The sequence below is a fragment of the Macaca fascicularis genome, chromosome 7 (assembly GCF_037993035.2).
Source record: "Macaca fascicularis isolate 582-1 chromosome 7, T2T-MFA8v1.1".
Taxonomy (NCBI): domain Eukaryota; kingdom Metazoa; phylum Chordata; class Mammalia; order Primates; family Cercopithecidae; genus Macaca; species Macaca fascicularis.
In genome coordinates this window covers 3,828,120-3,850,018 of record NC_088381.1, presented here as the reverse complement: position 1 = coordinate 3,850,018, position 21,899 = coordinate 3,828,120, and the positions used below count along the sequence as shown (strand labels likewise).

At 57.4% G+C, this 21,899-nt stretch overlaps 1 protein-coding gene and 12 non-coding genes across 16 annotated transcripts in view; all 13 read left to right on the top strand.

Annotated features, from left to right (window-relative positions):
* LOC135964404 (uncharacterized) overlaps nucleotides 1-21,899 on the top strand; it is a 229,367-nt gene that overhangs the window by 49,334 nt on the left and 158,134 nt on the right. The window contains exons 43-56 of one of the 4 annotated variants that reach the window (XM_065547237.2): nucleotides 1,024-1,153; nucleotides 1,517-1,561; nucleotides 2,704-3,040; nucleotides 3,393-3,436; nucleotides 4,583-4,627; nucleotides 4,734-4,868; nucleotides 5,253-5,297; nucleotides 6,596-6,739; nucleotides 8,987-9,031; nucleotides 10,332-10,475; nucleotides 16,458-16,502; nucleotides 18,318-18,362; nucleotides 19,665-19,797; nucleotides 20,175-20,219. In XM_065547237.2, coding sequence (XP_065403309.1) covers nucleotides 2,775-3,040; nucleotides 3,393-3,436; nucleotides 4,583-4,627; nucleotides 4,734-4,868; nucleotides 5,253-5,297; nucleotides 6,596-6,739; nucleotides 8,987-9,031; nucleotides 10,332-10,475; nucleotides 16,458-16,502; nucleotides 18,318-18,362; nucleotides 19,665-19,797; nucleotides 20,175-20,219 — 1,136 coding nt within the window. In that variant the 5' untranslated portion in view covers nucleotides 1,024-1,153; nucleotides 1,517-1,561; nucleotides 2,704-2,774. Of the gene's footprint in view, nucleotides 1-1,023; nucleotides 1,154-1,516; nucleotides 1,562-2,703; nucleotides 3,041-3,392; nucleotides 3,437-4,582; nucleotides 4,628-4,733; nucleotides 4,869-5,252; nucleotides 5,298-6,595; nucleotides 6,740-8,986; nucleotides 9,032-10,331; nucleotides 10,476-11,599; nucleotides 11,779-12,204; nucleotides 12,339-12,722; nucleotides 12,768-13,916; nucleotides 14,212-14,593; nucleotides 14,638-15,939; nucleotides 16,074-16,457; nucleotides 16,503-17,792; nucleotides 17,936-18,317; nucleotides 18,363-19,664; nucleotides 19,798-20,174; nucleotides 20,220-21,899 lie in introns of those variants that run through there. The other 3 variants (XM_073995313.1, XM_073995312.1, XM_073995314.1) reach the window with 3 other exon arrangements.
* On the top strand, nucleotides 1,208-1,289 carry LOC123574836 (small nucleolar RNA SNORD115). Its single transcript, XR_006700019.1, has one exon. It is a non-coding gene; the product is annotated as a small nucleolar RNA SNORD115 (small nucleolar RNA).
* Nucleotides 3,074-3,155, top strand: LOC123574850 (small nucleolar RNA SNORD115). The gene has a single exon (XR_006700033.1). It is a non-coding gene; the product is annotated as a small nucleolar RNA SNORD115 (small nucleolar RNA).
* Nucleotides 4,925-5,005, top strand: LOC123574860 (small nucleolar RNA SNORD115). The gene has a single exon (XR_006700044.1). It is a non-coding gene; the product is annotated as a small nucleolar RNA SNORD115 (small nucleolar RNA).
* LOC123574839 (small nucleolar RNA SNORD115) lies at nucleotides 6,796-6,877 on the top strand. Its single transcript, XR_006700022.2, has one exon. It is a non-coding gene; the product is annotated as a small nucleolar RNA SNORD115 (small nucleolar RNA).
* Nucleotides 8,659-8,739, top strand: LOC123574859 (small nucleolar RNA SNORD115). The gene has a single exon (XR_006700043.1). It is a non-coding gene; the product is annotated as a small nucleolar RNA SNORD115 (small nucleolar RNA).
* On the top strand, nucleotides 10,532-10,613 carry LOC135964477 (small nucleolar RNA SNORD115). Its single transcript, XR_010576982.1, has one exon. It is a non-coding gene; the product is annotated as a small nucleolar RNA SNORD115 (small nucleolar RNA).
* Nucleotides 12,395-12,475, top strand: LOC123574858 (small nucleolar RNA SNORD115). The gene has a single exon (XR_006700042.1). It is a non-coding gene; the product is annotated as a small nucleolar RNA SNORD115 (small nucleolar RNA).
* On the top strand, nucleotides 14,268-14,349 carry LOC123574855 (small nucleolar RNA SNORD115). The gene has a single exon (XR_006700038.1). It is a non-coding gene; the product is annotated as a small nucleolar RNA SNORD115 (small nucleolar RNA).
* Nucleotides 16,130-16,210, top strand: LOC123574857 (small nucleolar RNA SNORD115). Its single transcript, XR_006700040.1, has one exon. It is a non-coding gene; the product is annotated as a small nucleolar RNA SNORD115 (small nucleolar RNA).
* LOC123574841 (small nucleolar RNA SNORD115) lies at nucleotides 17,992-18,073 on the top strand. Its single transcript, XR_006700024.2, has one exon. It is a non-coding gene; the product is annotated as a small nucleolar RNA SNORD115 (small nucleolar RNA).
* On the top strand, nucleotides 19,854-19,934 carry LOC123574856 (small nucleolar RNA SNORD115). Its single transcript, XR_006700039.1, has one exon. It is a non-coding gene; the product is annotated as a small nucleolar RNA SNORD115 (small nucleolar RNA).
* LOC123574835 (small nucleolar RNA SNORD115) lies at nucleotides 21,408-21,489 on the top strand. Its single transcript, XR_006700018.1, has one exon. It is a non-coding gene; the product is annotated as a small nucleolar RNA SNORD115 (small nucleolar RNA).

Genomic DNA, 21,899 nt, shown 5'->3' with positions numbered 1-21,899 from the left:
CCACGTGAAGGAGGTCAGAGGGGCTACAGGGAACCATGGGGGTAACAGGGGAGCTCTTGGCCCCCCGAGTGTGTGAATGGGCCCGTTGAGTTGGGTTGCGGAGATTCAAGGATCGCACCTGACCCATGGCCCTGAATGACCATCCCTGTTGAGCAGTGGGTCATCCCAGTGGGTCTCCTGGAGCCTGGTGGGGGTCGGCATTGTTTTCCTGGGGTTGGGTCAAGGTGGAGCTCTGGCTGGTGCCTGGTGGTGCTGCAGGTCAGCCCTGGGACTCGTGGGCTTTGGGCCAAGAGGCAGCCCACATCCCACTGGGGGTCACCCTTTCTCTGAGGTTGAGTTTCATGAAGGGTGGCCTCCTGAGGTGGGAAGGCCCACTGTTGAGGCACCTAGACTGGGAATTGTTCCTCAGGCTGCTTAGGAGCCATGGTGTCACCTCCAAGGTGGTGGGATCTTGGGACTAAGCAAAGGAGGGGGCACCATGTGGCTCCCAATTGGCCATGTGTGGCTGGCTGTGTGTCTGGGAGGTGTGTGGAGTATGGATGGGGCCCCCCAGAGAAAGCAAGTGGCCCTGCAGTCCTAGGAGGTGATTTCTGGTGTAGGCTTGGAGAGGGTGCCTATATGCGCGCCCACCATACCTAGGAGCAGGCTATGCCACTGCAGAGTCTGCAGTGACACCTGGCATATGGGCCAGCCTCCTTGGTTGGCTGTGACTTGGCTGGTGGCCTGTGCTTGTGCCCAGTGGTCAGGGCAGCTCTGAGTTAATGCAGGGGAGCCATTTTGGGCAGTGGAGGTGCCCTCGGGTCCTACAGTATGGCACAGCCTGGGTGTTTTGCTCAAGCCCAGTGACCTGCCTACCTTATCCTTCCCGGGTTCGGTGGCAGGGAGAGCCAAGGGTGCCCTGCATTGGGGACGAGTCAGTATTTTGCATGAATCTCATCACATGTGTCCATGGAGGACAAGCAAGCATGAGCTGGCACCAGCCGCCCCCTTCTCTGCATGGAGGGTGGTTATGTGTTTCCCTAGATGATGAGACTGGAGGAAGACTTCCGTTGGGCCCACTTTTCCTGGGCTAGTGTCCATCAGCCAGGTGCTTAGCCCCAGTGCCTTGAAACTCCGGCCCTTCCTGGCACGTGGTCTCCTGCACTGAGCTGTGGTGAGTATATCCGGGTTCCACTGGATGTTTGTGCGGGTAGGGGTTTTCTGTGTTGGGTCAATGATGAGAACCTTAAATTGTCCTGAAGAGAGGTGATGACTTAAAAATCATGCTCAATAGGATTACGCTGAGGCCCAGCCTATGTGAGAATTTTGGAAGAGGATTATGAGATTCAGGCCACTGTATTTTGGGCTGGAGACCTGGAGGCTCTGAAGGGCATCTGGAGGTGGCCCAACCTATCTCTGTGCTCCTCCATGAGGCAGCTCAGGGTCCCCTTGTGGGGTTGGTGGTGTTCTGGTTCCCTGGTGTGGGGAATGTTGGTGGCTCCTTCCTGAGCCCCCATTCTCGCCTTGTGTCTTTCAGTGAGCTCTTCCACCCAGGAGGGCCCCTTGGCATTGACTGGCATAGGTGAGTGGATCCTGCTGGGATCATTGGTCAGGAGCCATACCGTGTGGGGTCCCCGAGGTTCAGCCTTTGGGCCACAAGGGTTTTCTCAGGGAGCAGACCTGAATTTCCACCTGGGAGGGAAAGGTTCTCTTGGAGGATGGCTTTTTTGGGAATCTAACCCAAGGAAGACTCCTTCTTTGAAGCCCTACAGGGGTGATGGTGGTCCAGGCAGGAAAGGGTTCCTTCTGCCCAACGCAGGACAGCGCCCAGTTGAGACTTGGTACTCCAGTAAGGTCTCAGGACTGCCCAGGCCATATGAAGGAGGCCAGAGGGGCTATGGGCTGCCACTGGGGTAATAGGGGATCTCTTGGTCCCTGGAGTGTGGTGTGTGAATGGGGTTGGGTTGCGGAGATTCAAGGATCGTGCCCCACCCATGACCCTGAATGCGACCATCCCTGTTGAGCAATGGGGCATCCTAGTGGATCTCCTGGAGCCTGGTGTGGGGTGGCGTTATTTCCCTGGGGTTGGGTCAAGGTGGAGCTCTGGGTGGTACCTGGTTGTACTGCAGGTCAGCCTTGGGACTTGTGGGCTTTGGGCCAAGGGACAACTGCATCCTGCTGGGCATCACCCTATCTCCGAGGTCAAATGTCCTTGAGGGTGGCTTCCTGAAGTGGGAAGCCCCATTGTCGAGGAACCTGCCCCAGGATTTTGTTGCTCAGGCTTCTTCTGAGCCATGGCATCGCCTCCAGGGTGACAGAGTCTTGGGCCCAAGCAAAGGAGAGGGCACTATGTCGCTCTGAGTTGGCCAAGTGTAGCCTAGCTCTGTGGTGGGAGGTGTGAAGAGCATGGATGGTGACCCACCAGAGAAAGCATGTGGCCCTGCAGCCCCAAGCTGCGATTTCTGGTGCATGCTTGTAGAGGACGTCTTGATGTGAGCCCACCACACCCAGGGGCAGACTGCATGACTGCCAGGACTGCAGTGGCACGTGGCATCTGGGCCAACCTTCTTTGTTGGCCATGACCTGGCTAATGGCCCTGGCCCGTGCCCTGGGGTCATGCAGGGGAGCCCTTTTGGAGGGTGGAGGTGCTCTCAGGGCCTGCAGTATAGCGCAGGCTGGGCATTTGGCCCGAGTCCAGTGACCTGCCTGCCTTGTCCTTCCCAGGTTTGGTGGCAGGGAAGGACAAGGGTGCCCCATGTTGGTGACAAGTCCGTTTTTCACATGGATCTCATCACATGCGTCCATGGAGGATGAGCAACCGTGAACTGACCCCCGCTACCTCCTTACCACATGGAGGTCATTTTGGACTCATGTCCTCCACCTCTGTCCCAGATGGTGAGACCGGAGGAAGGCTTGCATTGGACCTGCTGTTCCTGGGCCAGTGGCCATTAGCCCGGTGCCCAGTCCCTGATGCTCTGAAGCTCAGGTCCTTCATGGTGCACTGGTCTCCTGCACTGAGCTGTGGTGAGCACATCCGGGTCCCGCTGGAATCATGTGTGAGGTGGGTTGGTCCCCTGGGTTGGTCCCCTGGGTTGGGTCGATGATGAGAACCTTAAATTGTCCTGAAGAGAGATGATGACTTAAAAATCATGCTCAATAGGATTACGCTGAGGCCCAGCCTAGGTGAGAATTTTGGAGGAGGACACTGGGATCCTGAGATCCCTGGCAGGGCCACTATATTTTGGGCTGGAGAACTCGAGGCCCTGAAGGGCAACTTGGGAGGCCCCAATGTATCCCTGCACCCCTCTGTAAGGCAGCCCAGTTTAGCTGTGTGAGCTTGGTGTCTGGTTCCCTGGGGATGGGGCATATTGGGGGCTACTTCTTGAGCCGCCATTCTCCCCCATGTCTTTCAGTGAGCTCTTCTGTCCAGGTGGGGCCATGGCCTTAAGCGGCATAGGTGAGTGTATCCTATTGGGGTCATGGTCCCTGAATGAGGCAGCATGGGGCCATTGAGGGTCAGCCTTAGGGCCACTAGGGTTTTCTCAGGGTGCCACCAGAGAAGGAACTTTTCTCCAGTAGCATCGCTTCCTTGGGAATCTGACCCTAGCAGCACGCATTTCCTAAAGCCTTGCAGAGGTGATGGAGGTCCAGGCAGAAAGAGTTCCTTCAGCCCAACACAGAGCACCTCCCAGCTGAAACTCAGTAGACTGGTCAGGCCTCGAGGACTGCCCAGGCCACATGAGGGGAGCAATACGGGCTCTGGGGCAGCCTGGGAGTCAAGCTGGAGTTCTTCCTCCCTGGACAGTGGTGGTGATTGGGCCCATGTAGACAGGCCCCAGATATTCAGGACTGCACCCCATCTGTGGCCCTGAGTGGGACCAACCCTGTTGAGTAATGGGCCATCTTAGTGGTACCTCCTTGAGCCTGGTAGGGGGAGGCACTGTTTCAATGCAGTTGTGTCAAGGCTGAGCTCTGGCTGGTGCCTGGTGGTGCTGCAGGCAGCCCTGGAGGTTGTGGTCTTTGGGCCAAGGGGGCAGCTCACATCCCGCTGGGGTCACCCCTTCCTTGAGATTCAATAGCATGAAGGGTGTCCTCCTGAGGTGGGAAGTCCTGCTGTCCAGGGACCTGTTCTGGGAATTTGCCCCACAGGCTACTTCTGAGCCATGGGGTCACCTCCAGGGTGGAAGGGTCTTGATCCCAAGGAAAGGAGAGGACACCACGTGGTTTCTGATTGGCCCAGTGTAACCTGGCTCTGTGTGTGGAAGGTGTAGGGCATGATGAAGACCCACCAGAGAAAGCACGTGGGCCCGGAGGCCTCCAGGCTTTGATTTCTGGTGTGTGCTTGGAGAGGGCACCAGGGTGAGTACCCACCATGCAGGCTCTGTGACTGCCAGGTCTGCATTGGCTCCTGGTGTCAGGGTCAGACTCCTTGGTTGGCCATGAGCAGGTTGGTTGCTCTGACCCATGCCCCAGGGTCCCAGTGCGGCCCTGGGGTTGTTCGGGGGAGCCGGCCCGAGCAGTGGAGTTGCTCTTGGGGCCTGCAGTAGGGCACTGCCCAGGGGTCTTGCCCCAGCACAGTGACCCATATTCCCTGTCTTTCCAGGGTTTGGTGACCAGGAGGGTCAATGGTGCCCCGTTACCATGATGGGTCAGTGTTCTGCGTGGATTCCATCACATGGGCATCCCCTACCCACCTTCCCCACACTGATACGTGAGGCCCTGGTTGGACACATGTCCTTCTGCTGTCACCCCAGATGGTGAGCCTGGAAGAAGAGTTGTGTTGGGCCCCCACAGGCCCCAGGCCAGTGTCCTTCAGCCTGGTGCTCATCCCTCCAGTGCATTGAAGCTCAGATCCTACCCGGCACGCTGGTCTCCTGCACTGAGCTGTGGTGAGCACATCCAGGTTCTGCTGGATGCATGCGTGGGGAGGGGCTTGCCCTTGGTTGGGTCAATGATGAGAACCTTATATTGTCTGAAGAGAGGTGATGACTTAAAAATCATGCTCAATAGGATTACGCTGAGGCCCAACCTAGGTGAGAATGTTGGAAGAGGATACTGGGATCCCGAGATCTCCAACAGGTCCACTGTATTTTTGGCTGGAGACCTGGAGGTCCTGAAGGGCATCTGGAAGGAGGCCCAACGCTGTCTCTGTGCTCTTCCTTGAGGCAACCCAGGCTACCTCTGCAGGCTTGGTGTTGGTGCTGCAGTTCCCTGGGGCCAGGGAACATTGGTGGCTCCTTCCTGAGCCCCCATTCCTCCCTTGTGTCTTTCAGTGAGCTTTTCCTCCCAGGCGAGCCCCCTGGAATTGACTGGCATAGGTAAGTGAATCCTGCGGGGGTCATGGGCCATTAGCCAGGCCGTGTGGGGTAGCCGAGGTTCAGCCTTTGGGCCACAAGGGTTTTCTCAGGCAGCCAACCTGAATTCCCACCTGAGAGAGATGGGTTCTCCAGGAGGGTGGCTTTTTTGGGAATTAGACCCAAGGAGGATACCCGAAGCACTGCAGGGGTGACGGTCCAGGCAGGAAAGGGTTCTGTCAGCCCCAGGCAAGGCAGCTTCTAGCTGAGACTCGGTGCTTGGGTCAGTTCTCAAGGACTGCCTGAACACGAGGGGGTCCAGAGGGGCTCTGGGTGCCACGGGGGTCGCATGTGAGCTCTCAGTCCCCAGAGTGTGGTGTGTGAATGGACCGTTAGGGTTGGGTATTGGGCATAAAAGGGTCGTGCCCCACCCATTGCCTGGAATGTGACCATCCCTATTGAGCCATGGGCCATCCCAGTAGGTCTCCTGGAGCCTGGTGGGAGGCAGCATTGTTTTCCTGGGGTTGGGTCAAGGCGGAGCTCTGGCCCGTATGTAGTTGTGCTGCAGGTCAGCCCTGGGACTTGTGGGCTTTGGGTTAAGGGGCAGCCCACATCCTGCTGTGGATCACCCTATCTCTGACATCAAGTGTCAGGAAGGGTGGCCCCCTGAGATGGGAAAGTCAGCTGTCGAGGGACCTGTTCCGGGATTTTGTTGCTCAGGCTGCTTGGAATCCATTGTGTCACCTCCAGGGTGGTGGAATTTTGGGCCCAAGCAATGGAGAGGGCACCACATGACTCCCGATTGTTCAAGTGTGGCTGACTCTGTGTGTGGGAGACATGCAGAGTACGGATGGTGACCCACCAAAGAAAGCATGTGGCTCAGGCTGTGATTTCCAGTGCTTCATTGGAAAGGGTGCCTGTACGCACGCCCCCCATGCCCACGGGTAGACTATGTGACTGCCAGGTCTGCAGTGGTGCATGGCATCTGGGCCAGCCTTCTTGGTTGGCCATGACCTGGCTAATGGCCCTGGCCCGTGCCCAGTGATCCCAGGGATGCCCTGGGGTCATGCAGCAGAGCCCTCTTGGACAGTGGAGGTGCTCTCAAAGCCTGCAGTATGGCACGGCCTGGGCGTTTAGCCTGAGCCCAGTGACCTACCTGCCCTGTCCTTCCAGGGTTCGGTGGCACACAGGGCCAAGGGTGTCTGTGTCAGTGACAAGCACGTGGATCTCATCACATGCATCCATGGAGGATGAGCAAGTATGAGCTGGCATGACCTACCTCCTTCCCCTCATGGAGGTCATTTTGGACACATGTCCTCCAGCTCTCTCCCAGATGGTGAAACCGGAGGAAAACTTGCATTGGGACTCCTGTTCCTGGGCAGGTGTCCATCAGTCTGTTGCCCAGCCCCATGATGTGCTGAAGCTCAGGTCCTTCCTGGTGCCCTGGTCTCCTGCACTGAACTGTGGTGAGCACATCCGGGTTCTGCTGGAATCATGTGTGAGGTGATTGGTCCTCTGGGTTGGGTTGATGATGAGAACCTTACATTGTCCTGAAGAGAGGTGATGACTTAAAAATCATGCTCAATAGGATTACGCTGAGGCCCAACCTAGGTGAGAATTTTGGAAGAGGATGCTGGGATCCCAAGATCCCCAGCAGGGCCACTATATTTTGGGATGTAGAACTTGAGGTCCTGAAGGTCATCTCAGGGGTGCCCAGCCCTGTCTCTGTGCCCCTCTGGGAGGCAGCCCAGGCTCCCTGTGTGGGCTTGGTGTCTGGACTCAGGTTGCCCGGGGATGGGGCATGTTGTCGGCTCCTTCCTGATCACGTGTTCTCCCCCTTGTCTTTCAGTGAGCTCTTCTGCCCAGATGGGGCCCATGGCCTTAAGTGGCATAGGTATGTATATCCTGTTGGGGTCGTGGGCCATGAATGAGGAAGCCAGGGCCATTGAGGGTCAGCCTTCAGGCCACTAGGGTTTTCTCCGGGTGCCACTGGGGAGGGAACATTTCTCCAGTAGGGTCACTTTCTTAGAAATCTGACCCTAGGAGCATACATTTCCTGAAGCCCTGCAGGTTGATGGTGGTCCAGGCAGAAAGGGTTCCTTCAGCCCAACATAGAGCAGCTCCCAGCTGAAACTCAGTGGGCTGGTCAGGGCTGGAGGACTGCCCAGGCCACATGAGGGGGGCAACAGGGGCTCTAGGTCAGTCTGGGAGTTACACTGGAGTTCTCCCTGCCTGGACAGTAGTGGGTGATTGGGCCCACGCAGACAGGCCCCGCAGATTCAGGACTGCCCCCATCCATGACCCTGAATGGGACCGACCCTGTTGAGTAATGGGCCATCTTAGTAGTACCTCCTTGAGCCTGGTAGGGGGAGGCACTGTTTCAATGCAGTTGGATCAAGGCTGAGCTCTGGCTGGTGCCTGGTGGTGCTGCAGGCAGCCCTGGAGGTTGTGGTCTTTGGGCCAAGGGGGCAGCTCACATCCCGCTGGGGTCACCCCTTCCTTGAGATTCAGTGGCGAGAAGGGTGTCCTCCTGAGGTGGGAAGTCCTGCTGTCCAGGGACCTGTTCTGGGAATTTACTCCACAGGCTACTTCTGAGCCACGGGGTCACCTCCAGGGTGGAAGGGTCTTGATCCCAAGGAAAGGAGAGGACACCACGTGGTTTCTGATTAGCCCAGTGTGACCTGGCTCTGTGTGTGGAAGGTGTAGGGCATGATGAAGACCCACCAGAGAAAGCACGTGGGCCCGGAGGCCTCCAGGCTTTGATTTCAGGTGTGTGCTTGGAGAGGGCACCAGGGTGGGTACCCACCATGCCCAGGGCAGGCTCTGTGACTGCCAGGTCTGCATTGGCTCCTGGTGTCAGTGCCAGACTCCTTGGTTGACCCCGAGCAAGTTGGTGGCCCCGATCCATGCTCTATGGTCCCAGTGCGGCCCTACGGTTGTTCGGAGGAAGCGGTCAGAGCAGTGGAGGTGCTGTTGGGGCCTGCAGTAAAGCACAGCCCAGGCATCTTGCCCCAGCACAGTGACCTGCATTCCCTGTCTTTCCAGGGCTTGGTGGTCGGGAGGGCCAATGTTACCCTGTGTCCATGATGGGTCAGTATTCTACATGGATTCCATCACATGGGCATCCCCTACCCAACTACCCACAATGATATGCGAGGCCCTGGGTGGACATGTGTCCTTCTGCTGTCACCCCAGATGATGAGCCTGGAAGAAGACTTCTGTTGGGCCTCAACAGGCCTCAGGCCAGTGTCCATCAGCCTGGTGTTCATCCCCTGGTGTGTTGAAGCTCAGACCCTCCCTGGCACCCTGGTCTCCTGCACTGAGCTGTGGTGAGCACATCCAGGTTCTGCTGGAATCATGTGTGAGGTGATTGGTCCTCTGGGTTGGGTCAATGATGAGAACCTTATATTGTCTGAAGAGAGGTGATGACTTAAAAATCATGCTCAATAGGATTACGCTGAGGCCCAACCTAGGTGAGAATGTTGGAAGTGGACACTGGGATCCCGAGATCTCCAACAGGTCCACTGTATTTTTGGCTGGAGACCTGGAGGTCCTGAAGGGCATCTGGAAGGAGGCCCAACGCTGTCTCTGTGCTCTTCCTTGAGGCAACCCAGGCTACCTCTGCAGGCTTGGTGTTGGTGCTGCAGTTCCCTGGGGCCAGGGAACATTGGTGGCTCCTTCCTGAGCCCCCATTCCTCCCTTGTGTCTTTCAGTGAGCTTTTCCTCCCGGGCGGGCCCCCTGGAATTGACTGGCATAGGTGAGTGAATCCTGCGGGGGTCATGGGCCATTAGCCAGGCCGTGTGGGGTCGCTGAGGTTCAGCCTTTGAGCCAGAAGGGTTTTCTCAGGCAGCCAACCTGAATTCCCACCTGGAGAGATGGGTTCTCCAGGAGGGTGGCTTTTTGGGGAATTAGACCCAAGGAGGATACCCGAAGCCCTGCAGGGGTAACGGTTGTCCAGGCAGGAAAGGGTTCTGTCAGTCCCAGGCAAGGCAGCTTCTAGCTGAGACTCGGTGCTTGGGTCAGTTCTCAAGGACTGCCTGAACACGAGGGGGTCCAGAGGGGCTCTGGGTGCCACGGGGGTCGCATGTGAGCTCTCAGTCCCCAGAGTGTGGTGTGTGAATGGACCGTTAGGGTTGGGTATTGGGCATAAAAGGGTCGTGCCCCACCCATTGCCTGGAATGTGACCATCCCTATTGAGCCATGGGCCATCCCAGTAGGTCTCCTGGAGCCTGGTGGGAGGCAGCATTGTTTTCCTGGGGTTGGGTCAAGGCGGAGCTCTGGCCCGTATGTAGTTGTGCTGCAGGTCAGCCCTGGGACTTGTGGGCTTTGGGTTAAGGGGCAGCCCACATCCTGCTGTGGATCACCCTATCTCTGACATCAAGTGTCAGGAAGGGTGGCCCCCTGAGATGGGAAAGTCAGCTGTCGAGGGACCTGTTCCGGGATTTTGTTGCTCAGGCTGCTTGGAATCCATTGTGTCACCTCCAGGGTGGTGGAATTTTGGGCCCAAGCAATGGAGAGGGCACCACATGACTCCCGATTGTTCAAGTGTGGCTGACTCTGTGTGTGGGAGACATGCAGAGTACGGATGGTGACCCACCAAAGAAAGCATGTGGCTCAGGCTGTGATTTCCAGTGCTTCATTGGAAAGGGTGCCTGTACGCACGCCCCCCATGCCCACGGGTAGACTATGTGACTGCCAGGTCTGCAGTGGTGCATGGCATCTGGGCCAGCCTTCTTGGTTGGCCATGACCTGGCTAATGGCCCTGGCCCGTGCCCAGTGATCCCAGGGATGCCCTGGGGTCATGCAGCAGAGCCCTCTTGGACAGTGGAGGTGCTCTCAAAGCCTGCAGTATGGCACGGCCTGGGCGTTTAGCCTGAGCCCAGTGACCTACCTGCCCTGTCCTTCCAGGGTTCGGTGGCACACAGGGCCAAGGGTGTCTGTGTCAGTGACAAGCACGTGGATCTCATCACATGCATCCATGGAGGATGAGCAAGTATGAGCTGGCATGACCTACCTCCTTCCCCTCATGGAGGTCATTTTGGACACATGTCCTCCAGCTCTCTCCCAGATGGTGAAACCGGAGGAAAACTTGCATTGGGACTCCTGTTCCTGGGCAGGTGTCCATCAGTCTGTTGCCCAGCCCCATGATGTGCTGAAGCTCAGGTCCTTCCTGGTGCCCTGGTTTCCTGCACTGAACTGTGGTGAGCACATCCGGGTTCTGCTGGAATCATGTGTGAGGTGATTGGTCCTCTGGGTTGGGTTGATGATGAGAACCTTACATTGTCCTGAAGAGAGGTGATGACTTAAAAATCATGCTCAATAGGATTACGCTGAGGCCCAACCTAGGTGAGAATTTTGGAAGAGGATGCTGGGATCCCAAGATCCCCAGCAGGGCCACTATATTTTGGGATGTAGAACTTGAGGTCCTGAAGGTCATCTCAGGGGTGCCCAGCCCTGTCTCTGTGCCCCTCTGGGAGGCAGCCCAGGCTCCCTGTGTGGGCTTGGTGTCTGGACTCAGGTTGCCCGGGGATGGGGCATGTTGTCGGCTCCTTCCTGATCACGTGTTCTCCCCCTTGTCTTTCAGTGAGCTCTTCTGCCCAGATGGGGCCCATGGCCTTAAGTGGCATAGGTATGTATATCCTGTTGGGGTCGTGGGCCATGAATGAGGAAGCCAGGGCCATTGAGGGTCAGCCTTCAGGCCACTAGGGTTTTCTCCGGGTGCCACTGGGGAGGGAACATTTCTCCAGTAGGGTCACTTTCTTAGAAATCTGACCCTAGGAGCATACATTTCCTGAAGCCCTGCAGGTTGATGGTGGTCCAGGCAGAAAGGGTTCCTTCAGCCCAACATAGAGCAGCTCCCAGCTGAAACTCAGTGGGCTGGTCAGGGCTGGAGGACTGCCCAGGCCACATGAGGGGGGCAACAGGGGCTCTAGGTCAGTCTGGGAGTTACACTGGAGTTCTCCCTGCCTGGACAGTAGTGGGTGATTGGGCCCACGCAGACAGGCCCCGCAGATTCAGGACTGCCCCCATCCATGACCCTGAATGGGACCGACCCTGTTGAGTAATGGGCCATCTTAGTAGTACCTCCTTGAGCCTGGTAGGGGGAGGCACTGTTTCAATGCAGTTGGATCAAGGCTGAGCTCTGGCTGGTGCCTGGTGGTGCTGCAGGCAGCCCTGGAGGTTGTGGTCTTTGGGCCAAGGGGGCAGCTCACATCCCGCTGGGGTCACCCCTTCCTTGAGATTCAGTGGCGAGAAGGGTGTCCTCCTGAGGTGGGAAGTCCTGCTGTCCAGGGACCTGTTCTGGGAATTTACTCCACAGGCTACTTCTGAGCCACGGGGTCACCTCCAGGGTGGAAGGGTCTTGATCCCAAGGAAAGGAGAGGACACCACGTGGTTTCTGATTAGCCCAGTGTGACCTGGCTCTGTGTGTGGAAGGTGTAGGGCATGATGAAGACCCACCAGAGAAAGCACGTGGGCCCGGAGGCCTCCAGGCTTTGATTTCAGGTGTGTGCTTGGAGAGGGCACCAGGGTGGGTACCCACCATGCCCAGGGCAGGCTCTGTGACTGCCAGGTCTGCATTGGCTCCTGGTGTCAGTGCCAGACTCCTTGGTTGACCCCGAGCAAGTTGGTGGCCCCGATCCATGCTCTATGGTCCCAGTGCGGCCCTACGGTTGTTCGGAGGAAGCGGTCAGAGCAGTGGAGGTGCTGTTGGGGCCTGCAGTAAAGCACAGCCCAGGCATCTTGCCCCAGCACAGTGACCTGCATTCCCTGTCTTTCCAGGGCTTGGTGGTCGGGAGGGCCAATGTTACCCTGTGTCCATGATGGGTCAGTATTCTACATGGATTCCATCACATGGGCATCCCCTACCCAACTACCCACAATGATATGCGAGGCCCTGGGTGGACATGTGTCCTTCTGCTGTCACCCCAGATGATGAGCCTGGAAGAAGACTTCTGTTGGGCCTCAACAGGCCTCAGGCCAGTGTCCATCAGCCTGGTGTTCATCCCCTGGTGTGTTGAAGCTCAGACCCTCCCTGGCACCCTGGTCTCCTGCACTGAGCTGTGGTGAGCACATCCAGGTTCTGCTGGAATCATGTGTGAGGTGATTGGTCCTCTGGGTTGGGTCAATGATGAGAACCTTATATTGTCTGAAGAGAGGTGATGACTTAAAAATCATGCTCAATAGGATTACGCTGAGGCCCAACCTAGGTGAGAATGTTGGAAGTGGACACTGGGATCCCGAGATCTCCAACAGGTCCACTGTATTTTTGGCTGGAGACCTGGAGGTCCTGAAGGGCATCTGGAAGGAGGCCCAACGCTGTCTCTGTGCTCTTCCTTGAGGCAACCCAGGCTACCTCTGCAGGCTTGGTGTTGGTGCTGCAGTTCCCTGGGGCCAGGGAACATTGGTGGCTCCTTCCTGAGCCCCCATTCCTCCCTTGTGTCTTTCAGTGAGCTTTTCCTCCCGGGCGGGCCCCCTGGAATTGACTGGCATAGGTGAGTGAATCCTGCGGGGGTCATGGGCCATTAGCCAGGCCGTGTGGGGTCGCTGAGGTTCAGCCTTTGAGCCAGAAGGGTTTTCTCAGGCAGCCAACCTGAATTCCCACCTGGAGAGATGGGTTCTCCAGGAGGGTGGCTTTTTGGGGAATTAGACCCAAGGAGGATACCCGAAGCCCTGCAGGGGTAACGGTTGTCCAGGCAGGAAAGGGTTCTGTCAGTCCCAGGCAAGGCAGCTTCTAGCTGAGACTCGGTGCTTGGGTCAGTTCTCAAGGACTGCCTGAACACGAGGGGGTCCAGAGGGGCTCTGGGTGCCACGGGGGTCGCATGTGAGCTCTCAGTCCCCAGAGTGTGGTGTGTGAATGGACCGTTAGGGTTGGGTATTGGGCATAAAAGGGTCGTGCCCCACCCATTGCCTGGAATGTGACCATCCCTATTGAGCCATGGGCCATCCCAGTAGGTCTCCTGGAGCCTGGTGGGAGGCAGCATTGTTTTCCTGGGGTTGGGTCAAGGCGGAGCTCTGGCCCGTATGTAGTTGTGCTGCAGGTCAGCCCTGGGACTTGTGGGCTTTGGGTTAAGGGGCAGCCCACATCCTGCTGTGGATCACCCTATCTCTGACATCAAGTGTCAGGAAGGGTGGCCCCTTGAGATGGGAAAGTCAGCTGTCGAGGGACCTGTTCCGGGATTTTGTTGCTCAGGCTGCTTGGAATCCATTGTGTCACCTCCAGGGTGGTGGAATTTTGGGCCCAAGCAATGGAGAGGGCACCACATGACTCCCGATTGTTCAAGTGTGGCTGACTCTGTGTGTGGGAGACATGCAGAGTACGGATGGTGACCCACCAAAGAAAGCATGTGGCTCAGGCTGTGATTTCCAGTGCTTCATTGGAAAGGGTGCCTGTACGCACGCCCCCCATGCCCACGGGTAGACTATGTGACTGCCAGGTCTGCAGTGGTGCATGGCATCTGGGCCAGCCTTCTTGGTTGGCCATGACCTGGCTAATGGCCCTGGCCCGTGCCCAGTGATCCCAGGGATGCCCTGGGGTCATGCAGCAGAGCCCTCTTGGACAGTGGAGGTGCTCTCAAAGCCTGCAGTATGGCACGGCCTGGGCGTTTAGCCTGAGCCCAGTGACCTACCTGCCCTGTCCTTCCAGGGTTCGGTGGCACACAGGGCCAAGGGTGTCTGTGTCAGTGACAAGCACGTGGATCTCATCACATGCATCCATGGAGGATGAGCAAGTACGAGCTGGCATGACCTACCTCCTTCCCCTCATGGAGGTCATTTTGGACACATGTCCTCCAGCTCTCTCCCAGATGGTGAAACCGGAGGAAGACTTGCTTTGGGTCTGCTGTTCCTGGGCCAGTGGCCATCAGCCTGTTGCCCAGCCCTGTGATATGCTGAAGCTCAGGCCCTTCCTGGTGCCCTGGTCTCCTGCCCTGAGCTGTGGTGAGCACATCTCGGTCCCGCTGGATGCATATGTGAGGTGGTTGGTCCCCTGAGTTGGGTCGATGATGACAACCTTACATTGTCCTGAAGAGAGGTGATGACTTAAAAATCATGCTCAATAGGATTACGCTGAGGCCCAGCCTAGGTGAGAATTTTGGCAGAGAATGCTGGGATCCCGAGATCCCCAGCAGGGTTACTATATTTTGGGATGTTGAACTTAAGGCCCTGAAGGTCATCTCAGGGGTGCCCAGCCCTGTCTCTGTGCCCCTCTGGGAGGCAGCCCAGGCTCCCTGTGTGCGTTGGTGTCTGGGCTCTGGGTCCCCGGGGATGGGGCATATTGGCTACTCCTTCCTGAGCCCGTGTTCTCCCCCTTGTCTTTCAGTGAGCTCTTCTGCCCAGGTTGGCCCCTGGCCTGAAGCGGCATAGGTGAGTGTATCCTGTTGGGGTCGTGGGTCATGAAATAGGCAGCGTGGGGCCATTAAGGGTCAGCCTTCAGGCCACTAGGGTTTTCTCCGGGTGCCACCGGGGAGGGAACATTTCTCCAGTAGGGTCTCTTCCCTTGGAATCTGACCCCAGGAGCACTCATTTCCTGAAACCCTGCAGAGGTGATAGTGGTCGAGGCAGGAAAGGGTTCCTTCAGCCCAACATAGAGCAGCTCCCAGCTAAAACTGGTGGGCAGATCAGGCTGGAGGACTGCCCAGGCCACATGAGGAGGGCAACAGGGGCTCTAGGGCAGCCTGGGGGTTACACTGGAGTTCTCCCTGCCTGGACAGTAGTGGGTGATTGGGCCCACGCAGACAGGCCCCGCAGATTCAGGACTGCCCCCATCCATGACCCTGAATGGGACCGACCCTGTTGAGTAATGGGCCATCTTAGTGGTACCTCCTTGAGCCTGGTAGGGGGAGGCACTGTTTCAATGCAGTTGGATCAAGGCTGAGCTCTGGCTGGTGCCTGGTGGTGCTGCAGGCAGCCCTGGAGGTTGTGGTCTTTGGGCCAAGGGGGAAGCTCACATCCCGCTGGGGTCACCCCTTCCTTGAGATTCAATAGCATGAAGGGTGTCCTCCTGAGGTGGGAAGTCCTGCTGTCCAGGGACCTGTTCTGGGAATTTGCCCCACAGGCTACTTCTGAGCCATGGGGTCACCTCCAGGGTGGAAGGGTCTTGATCCCAAGGAAAGGAGAGGACACCACGTGGTTTCTGATTGGCCCAGTGTAACCTGGCTCTGTGTGTAGGAGGTCTAGGGCAAGATGAAGACCCACCAGAGAAAGCATGTGACCCTGGAGGCCCCCAGGCTTTGATTTCTGGTGTGTGCTTGGAGAGGGCACCAGGGTGGGTACCCACCATGCCCAGGGCAGGCGTTGCGACTGCCAGATCTGCATTGGCTCATGGTGTCACGGTCAGATGCGTTGGTTGGCCATGAGCAGGTTGGTTGCTCTGACCTGTGCCCCATAGTCCCAGTGCGGCCCTGGGGTTGTTTGGGGGAGGCAGCCTGAGCAGTAGAGGTGCTCTTGGGGCCTGCAGTAGGGCACAGCCCAGGCATCTTGCCCCAGCACAGTGACCCACATTCCCTGTCTTTCCAGGGTTTGGTGGCCGGGAGGGCCAAGGGTGCTCCACGTCCATGTTGACTCAGTGTCTGCATAGATTCCATCACATGGGCATCCCCTACCCACCTTCCCCACACTGATACGTGAGGCCCTGGTTGGACACATGTCCTTCTTCTGTCCCTACAGATGGTGAGCCTGGAGGAAGACTTGTATTGGGCCCCCACAGGCCCCAGGCTAGTGTCCTTCAGCCTGGTGCTCATCCCCCAGTATGCTGAAGCTCAGACCCTACCTGGCACCCTGGTCTCCTGCACTGAGCTGTGGTGAGCACATCCAGGTTCTGCTGGATGCATGGGTGGGGAGGGGCTTGCCCTTGGTTGGGTCAATGATGAGAACCTTATATTGTCTGAAGAGAGGTGATGACTTAAAAATCATGCTCAATAGGATTACGCTGAGGCCCAACCTAGGTGAGAATGTTGGAAGAAGACACTGGGATCCCGAGATCTCCAACAGGGCGACTGTATTTTTGGCTGGAGACCTGGAGGCCCTGAAGGGCATCTGGAAGGAGGCCCAACCCTGTTTCTGTGCTCTTCCTTGAGGCAACCCAGGCTACCTCTGCAGGCTTGGTGTTGGTGCTGCAGTTCCCTGGGGCCAGGGAACATTGGTGGCTCCTTCCTGAGCCCCCATTCCTCCCTTGTGTCTTTCAGTGAGCTTTTCCTCCCAGGCGGGCCCCCTGGAATTGACTGGCATAGGTGAGTGAATCCTGCGGGGGTCATGGGCCATTAGCCAGGCCGTGTGGGGTAGCCGAGGTTCAGCCTTTGAGCCAGAAGGGTTTTCTCAGGCAGCCAACCTGAATTCCCACCTGAGAGAGATGGGTTCTCCAGGAGGGTGGCTTTTTTGGGAATTAGACCCAAGAAGGATACCTGAAGCCCTGCGGGGGTGACGGTGGTCCAGGCAGGAAAGGGTTCTGTCAGCCCCAGGCAAGGCAGCTTCTAGCTGAGACTCGGTGCTTGGGTCAGTTCTCAAGGACTGCCTGAACACGAGGGGGTCCAGAGGGGCTCTGGGTGCCACGGGGGTCACATAGGAGCTCCCAGTCCCCGGAGTGTGGTGTAGGAATGGACCGTTAGGGTTGGGTCGTGGGCATAAAATGGTTGTTCCCCACCCATTGCCTGGAATGTGACCATCCCTATTGAGCAATGGACCATCCCAGTGTGTCTCCTGGAGCCTGGTAGGAGGTGGCATTGTTTTCCTGGGGTTGGGTCAAGGCAGAGCTCTGGCCCGTATGTAGTTGTGCTGCAGGTCAGCCCTGGGACTTGTGCACTTTGGGTCAAGGGGCAGCCCGCATGGCACTGGGGATCACCCTATCTCTGACATCAATGTCAGGAAGGGTGGCTTCCTGAGAAGGGACGGCCCACTGTCGAGGGACATGTTCCAGGATTTTGTTGCTCAGGCTGCTTGAAATCCATTGTGTCACCTCCAGGGTGGTAGAGTTTTGGGCCCAAGCAATGGAGAGGGCACCATGTGGCTCCCGATTGTTCAAGTATGGCTGACTCTGTGTGTGGGAGACATGTGGAGTATGGGTGGTGACCCACCAAATTTGCATGTGGCTCAGGCTGTGATTTCCAGTGCGTGCTTGGAGAGGCCACCTGTACACATGCCCCCCCTGCCCAGGCTATGCGACTGCCAGGCATGGCATCTGGGCCAGCCTTCTTGGTTGGCCATGACCTGGCGAATGGCCCTGTCCTGTGCCCAGTGGTCCCAGGGAAGCCCTGGGGTCATGCAACAGAGTCGTCTTGGGCAGTGGAGGTGCTCTCAAAGCCTGCAGTATGGCAAAGCCTGGGCATTTTGCCTGAGCCCAGTGGCCTACCTGCCCTGTCCTTCCAGGATTCATTGGCAAGGAGGTCCAAGGGTACCCCGTGCCAGTGACAAGTCCGTATTTCACATGGATTTCATCACATGTTCCTTGGAGGATGAGCAGGTGTGAGCTGGCATGCCCTACCTACTTCCCCACGTGGAGATCATTTTGGACACATGTCCTCCAGCTCTCTCCCAGGTGGTGAGACCAGAGGAAGAGTTGCGTTGGGCCTCCTGTTGCTGGGCCAGTGGTCATCAGCCTGTTGCCCAGCCCCTGATAAGCTGAAGCTCAGGCCCTTCCTGGTGCTCTGGTCTCCTGCACTGAGCTGTGGTGAGCACATCTGGGTCCCGCTGGATACATGCACGAGGTTGTTGGTCCCCTGAGTTGGGTCAATGATGAGAACCTTATATTGTCCTGAAGAGAGGTGATGACTTAAAAATCATGCTCTATAGGATTACGCTGAGGCCCAGCCCAGATGAGAATTTTGAAAGAGGACGCTGGGATCGCAAGATTTCCAGCAGCACCACTGTATTTTGGGCTGGAGAACTTGAGGCCCTGAAGGGCATCTCAGGGTGCCCAGCCCTGTCTCTGTGACCCTGTGTGAGGCAACCCAGGCTCCCTCTTTGGGCTTGGTGTCTGGGCTCTGGTTCCCCAGGGATGGGGCATGTTGGCGGCTACTTCCTGACCCTGTGTTCTCCCCCATGTCTTTCAGTGAGCTCTTCTGCCCAGGTGGGACCCATGGCCTTAAGCGGCATAGGTGAGTGTATCCTGTAGGATCATGAGCCATGAATTAGGAAGCTTGGGGCCATTGACAGTCAGCCTTCGGACCACTAGGATTTTCTCAGGGTGCCACTGGGGACTGAGCGTTTCTTCAATAGGGTCGCTTCCTTGGGAATCTGACCCTAGGAGCACGCAATTTCTGAAGCCCTGCAGAGGTGATGGTGGTCTAGGCAGAAAAGGTTCCTTCAACCCAACATAGAGCAGCTCCCAGCTGAAACTTGGTGGGCAGGTCAGGGCTCAAGGACTGCCCAGGCCACATGAAAGGGGCAATTGCAGCTCTGGGGCAGCCTGGGGGTCACGCTGGAGTTCTCCTTCCCTGGACAGTGGTGGTTGATTGAGCCCACGCAGATAGGCCCTGGAGATTCATCACTGCACCCCATCCATGGCCCTGATCAGACCGACCCTACTGAGTGATGGGCCATCTTAGTGGTACCTCCTTGAGCCTGGTAGGGGGAGGCACTGTTTCAATGCAGTTGGATCAAGCCTGAGCTCTGGCTGGTGCCTGGTGGTGCTGCAGGCAGCCCTGGGGATTGTGGTCTTTGGGCCAAGGGGGCAGCTCACATCCCGCTGGGGTTTCCCCTTCCTTGAGATTCAGTGGCGAGAAGGGTGTCCTCCTGAGGTGGGAAGTCCTGCTGTCCAGGGGCCTTTTCTGGGAATTTGCCCCACAGGCTGCTTCTGAGCCACGGGGTCACCTCCAGGGTGGCAGGGTCTTGATCCCAAGGAAAGGAGAGGACACCACGTGGTTTCTGATTGGCCCAGTGTGGCCTGGCTCTGTGTGTGGGAGGTGTAGGGCAAGATGAGGACCCACCAGAGAAAACACGTGGCCCCAGAGGTCCCCAGGCTTTGATTTCTGGTGTGTGCTCGGAGAGGGCACCAGGAAGGGCACCCACCATGCCCAGGGCAGGCTCTGTGACTGCCAGGTCTGCATTGGCTCCTGGTGTTAAGGCCAGACTCATTGGTTGGCCATGAGCAGGTTGGTTTCCCTGACCCATGCCCCATAGTCCCAGTGCGGCCCTGGGGTTGTTTGGGGGAGCCGGCCCGAGCAGTAGAGGTGCTCTTAGGGCCTGCAGTGGGGCACAGCCCAGGCATCTTGCCCCAGCCCAGTGACCCACTTCTGTGTCTTTCCAGGATTTGGTGACCAGGATGGCTAATGTTCCCCCGTGTCCATGATGGTTCAGTGTTCTGCATAGATTCCATCACATGGGCGTCCCCTACCCACCTTCCTCACACTGATATGTGAGGCCTTGGTTGGACACATGTCCTTCTCCTGTCATCCCAGATGGTAAACCTGGAGGAAGAGTTGTGTTGGGCCCCCACAGGCCCCAGGCCAGTGTCCTTCAGCCTGGTGCTCGTCCCCCCGGTGTGCTGAAGCTCAGACCCTCCCTAGCACCCTGGTCTCCTGCTGAGCTGTGGTGAGCACATCCAGGTTCCGCTGGATGCATGCGTGGGGAGGGGCTTGCCCTTGGTTGGGTCAATGATGAGAACCTTATATTGTCTGAAGAGAGGTGATGACTTAAAAATCATGCTCAATAGGATTACGCTGAGGCCCAACCTAGGTGAGAATGTTAGAAGAGGACACTGGGATCCCGAGATCTCCAACAGGTCCTCCAGGCTGGGGTCCTGGAGGTCCTGAAGGGCATCTGGAAGGAGGCCCAACCCTGTTTCTGTGCTCTTCCTTGAGGCAACCCAGGCTACCTCTGCAGGCTTGGTGTTGGTGCTGCAGTTCCCTGGGGCCAGGGAACATTGGTGGCTCCTTCCTGATCCCCCATTCCTCCTTTGTGTCTTTCAGTGAGCTTTTCCTCCCAGGCGGGCCCCCTGGAATTGACTGGCATAGGTGAGTGAATCCTGCTGGGGTCATGGGCCATTAGCCAGGCCGTGTGGGGTAGCTGAGGTTCAGCCTTTGAGCCAGAAGGGTTTTCTCAGGCAGCCGACCTGAATTCCCACCTGGAGAGATGGGTTCTCCAGGAGGGTGGCTTTTTTGGGAATTAGACCCAAGGAGGATACCTGAAGCCCTGCGGGGGTGACGGTGGTCCAGGCAGGAAAAGGTTCTGTCAGCCCCAGGCAAGGCAGCTCCTAGCTGAGACTCGGTGCTCAGGTCAGTTCTCAAGGACTGCCTGAACACGAGGGGGTCCAGAGGGGCTCTGAGTGCCACGGGGGTCACATGGGAGCTCCCAGTCCCCGGAGTGTGGTGTGGGAATGGACCCTTAGGGTTGGGTCTTGGACATAAAATGGTCATGCCCCATCCATTGCCTGGAATGTGACCATTCTTATTGAGCAATGTACCATCCCAGTAGGTCTCCTGGAGCCTGGTGGGAGGTGACGTTGTTTTCCTGCGGTTGGGTCAAGGCCTCTGCCTTGCCCATACCTGGTTGTGCGACAGGTCAGCCCTGGGATTCGTGGCCTTGGTCCACAGGGCAGCCCGCATCCTGCTGGGGATCACCCTATCTCTGACATCAAGTGTCAGGAAGGGTGGCCCCTTGAGAAGGGATGGCCTGCTGTCGAGGGACCTGTTCTGGGAATTTGTTGCTCAGGCTGCTTGGAATCCATTGTGTCACCTCCATGGTGGTGGAGTTTTGGGCCCAAGCAATGGTGAGGGCACCGTGTGGCTCCCAGTTGTTCAAGTGTGGCTGGCTCTGTGTGTGGGAGATACGCGGAATACTAGTGTTTACCCACCAAAGAAAGCATGTGAGTCAGGTTGTGATTTCCAATGTGTGCTTGGAGAGGGCACCTGTGTGCACAATGTGTTCATGGAGGACGAGCAAGCATCAGTTAGCATGCCCTACCTCCTTCCCCACATGGAGGTCATTTTGGACAGATGTCCTCTACCTCTCTCCCAGATGGTGAGACAGGAGAAAGACTTGTGTTGGGCCTGTTCCTGGGGCTGTGGCCATCAGCCTGGTGTCCAGCTCCTGATGCACTGAGGCTCAGGCCCTTCCTGGCACCCTGGTCTCCTACACTGAGTTGTGGTGAGCACATCTGGGTTCTGCTGGAATCATATGCGAGGTTGTTGGTCCCCTGGGTTGGGTCGATGATGAGAACCTTATATTGTCCTGAAGAGAGATGATGACTTAAAAATCATGCTCAATAGGATTACGCTGAGGCCCAGCCTATATGAGAATTTTGGAAGAGGATGCTGGGATACCAAGATCCCTGGCAGGGCTACTAGTCACTGTATTTTGTGCTGAAGAACTTGAGGCCCTCAAGGGCATCTCAAGGGGACCCAGCCATGTCTCTGTGCCCCTCCATGAGGCAGCCCAGGCTCACTGTGTGGGCTTGGTGTCTGGGCTGTGTTTCCCCAGGGATAGGGCATGTTGGTGGCTCCTTCCTGAGCCCGTGTTCTCCCCCGTGTCTTTCATGAGCTCTTCTGCCCAGGTGGGGCCCATGGCCTTAAGCGGCATAGGCGAGTGTATCCTGTTGGGGTCATAGGCCATGAATGAGGCAGCCTTGGGCCATTGAGGGTCAGCCTTTAGGCCACTAGGGTCTTCTCAGGGTGCCAACCTATTTCCCACTGGGG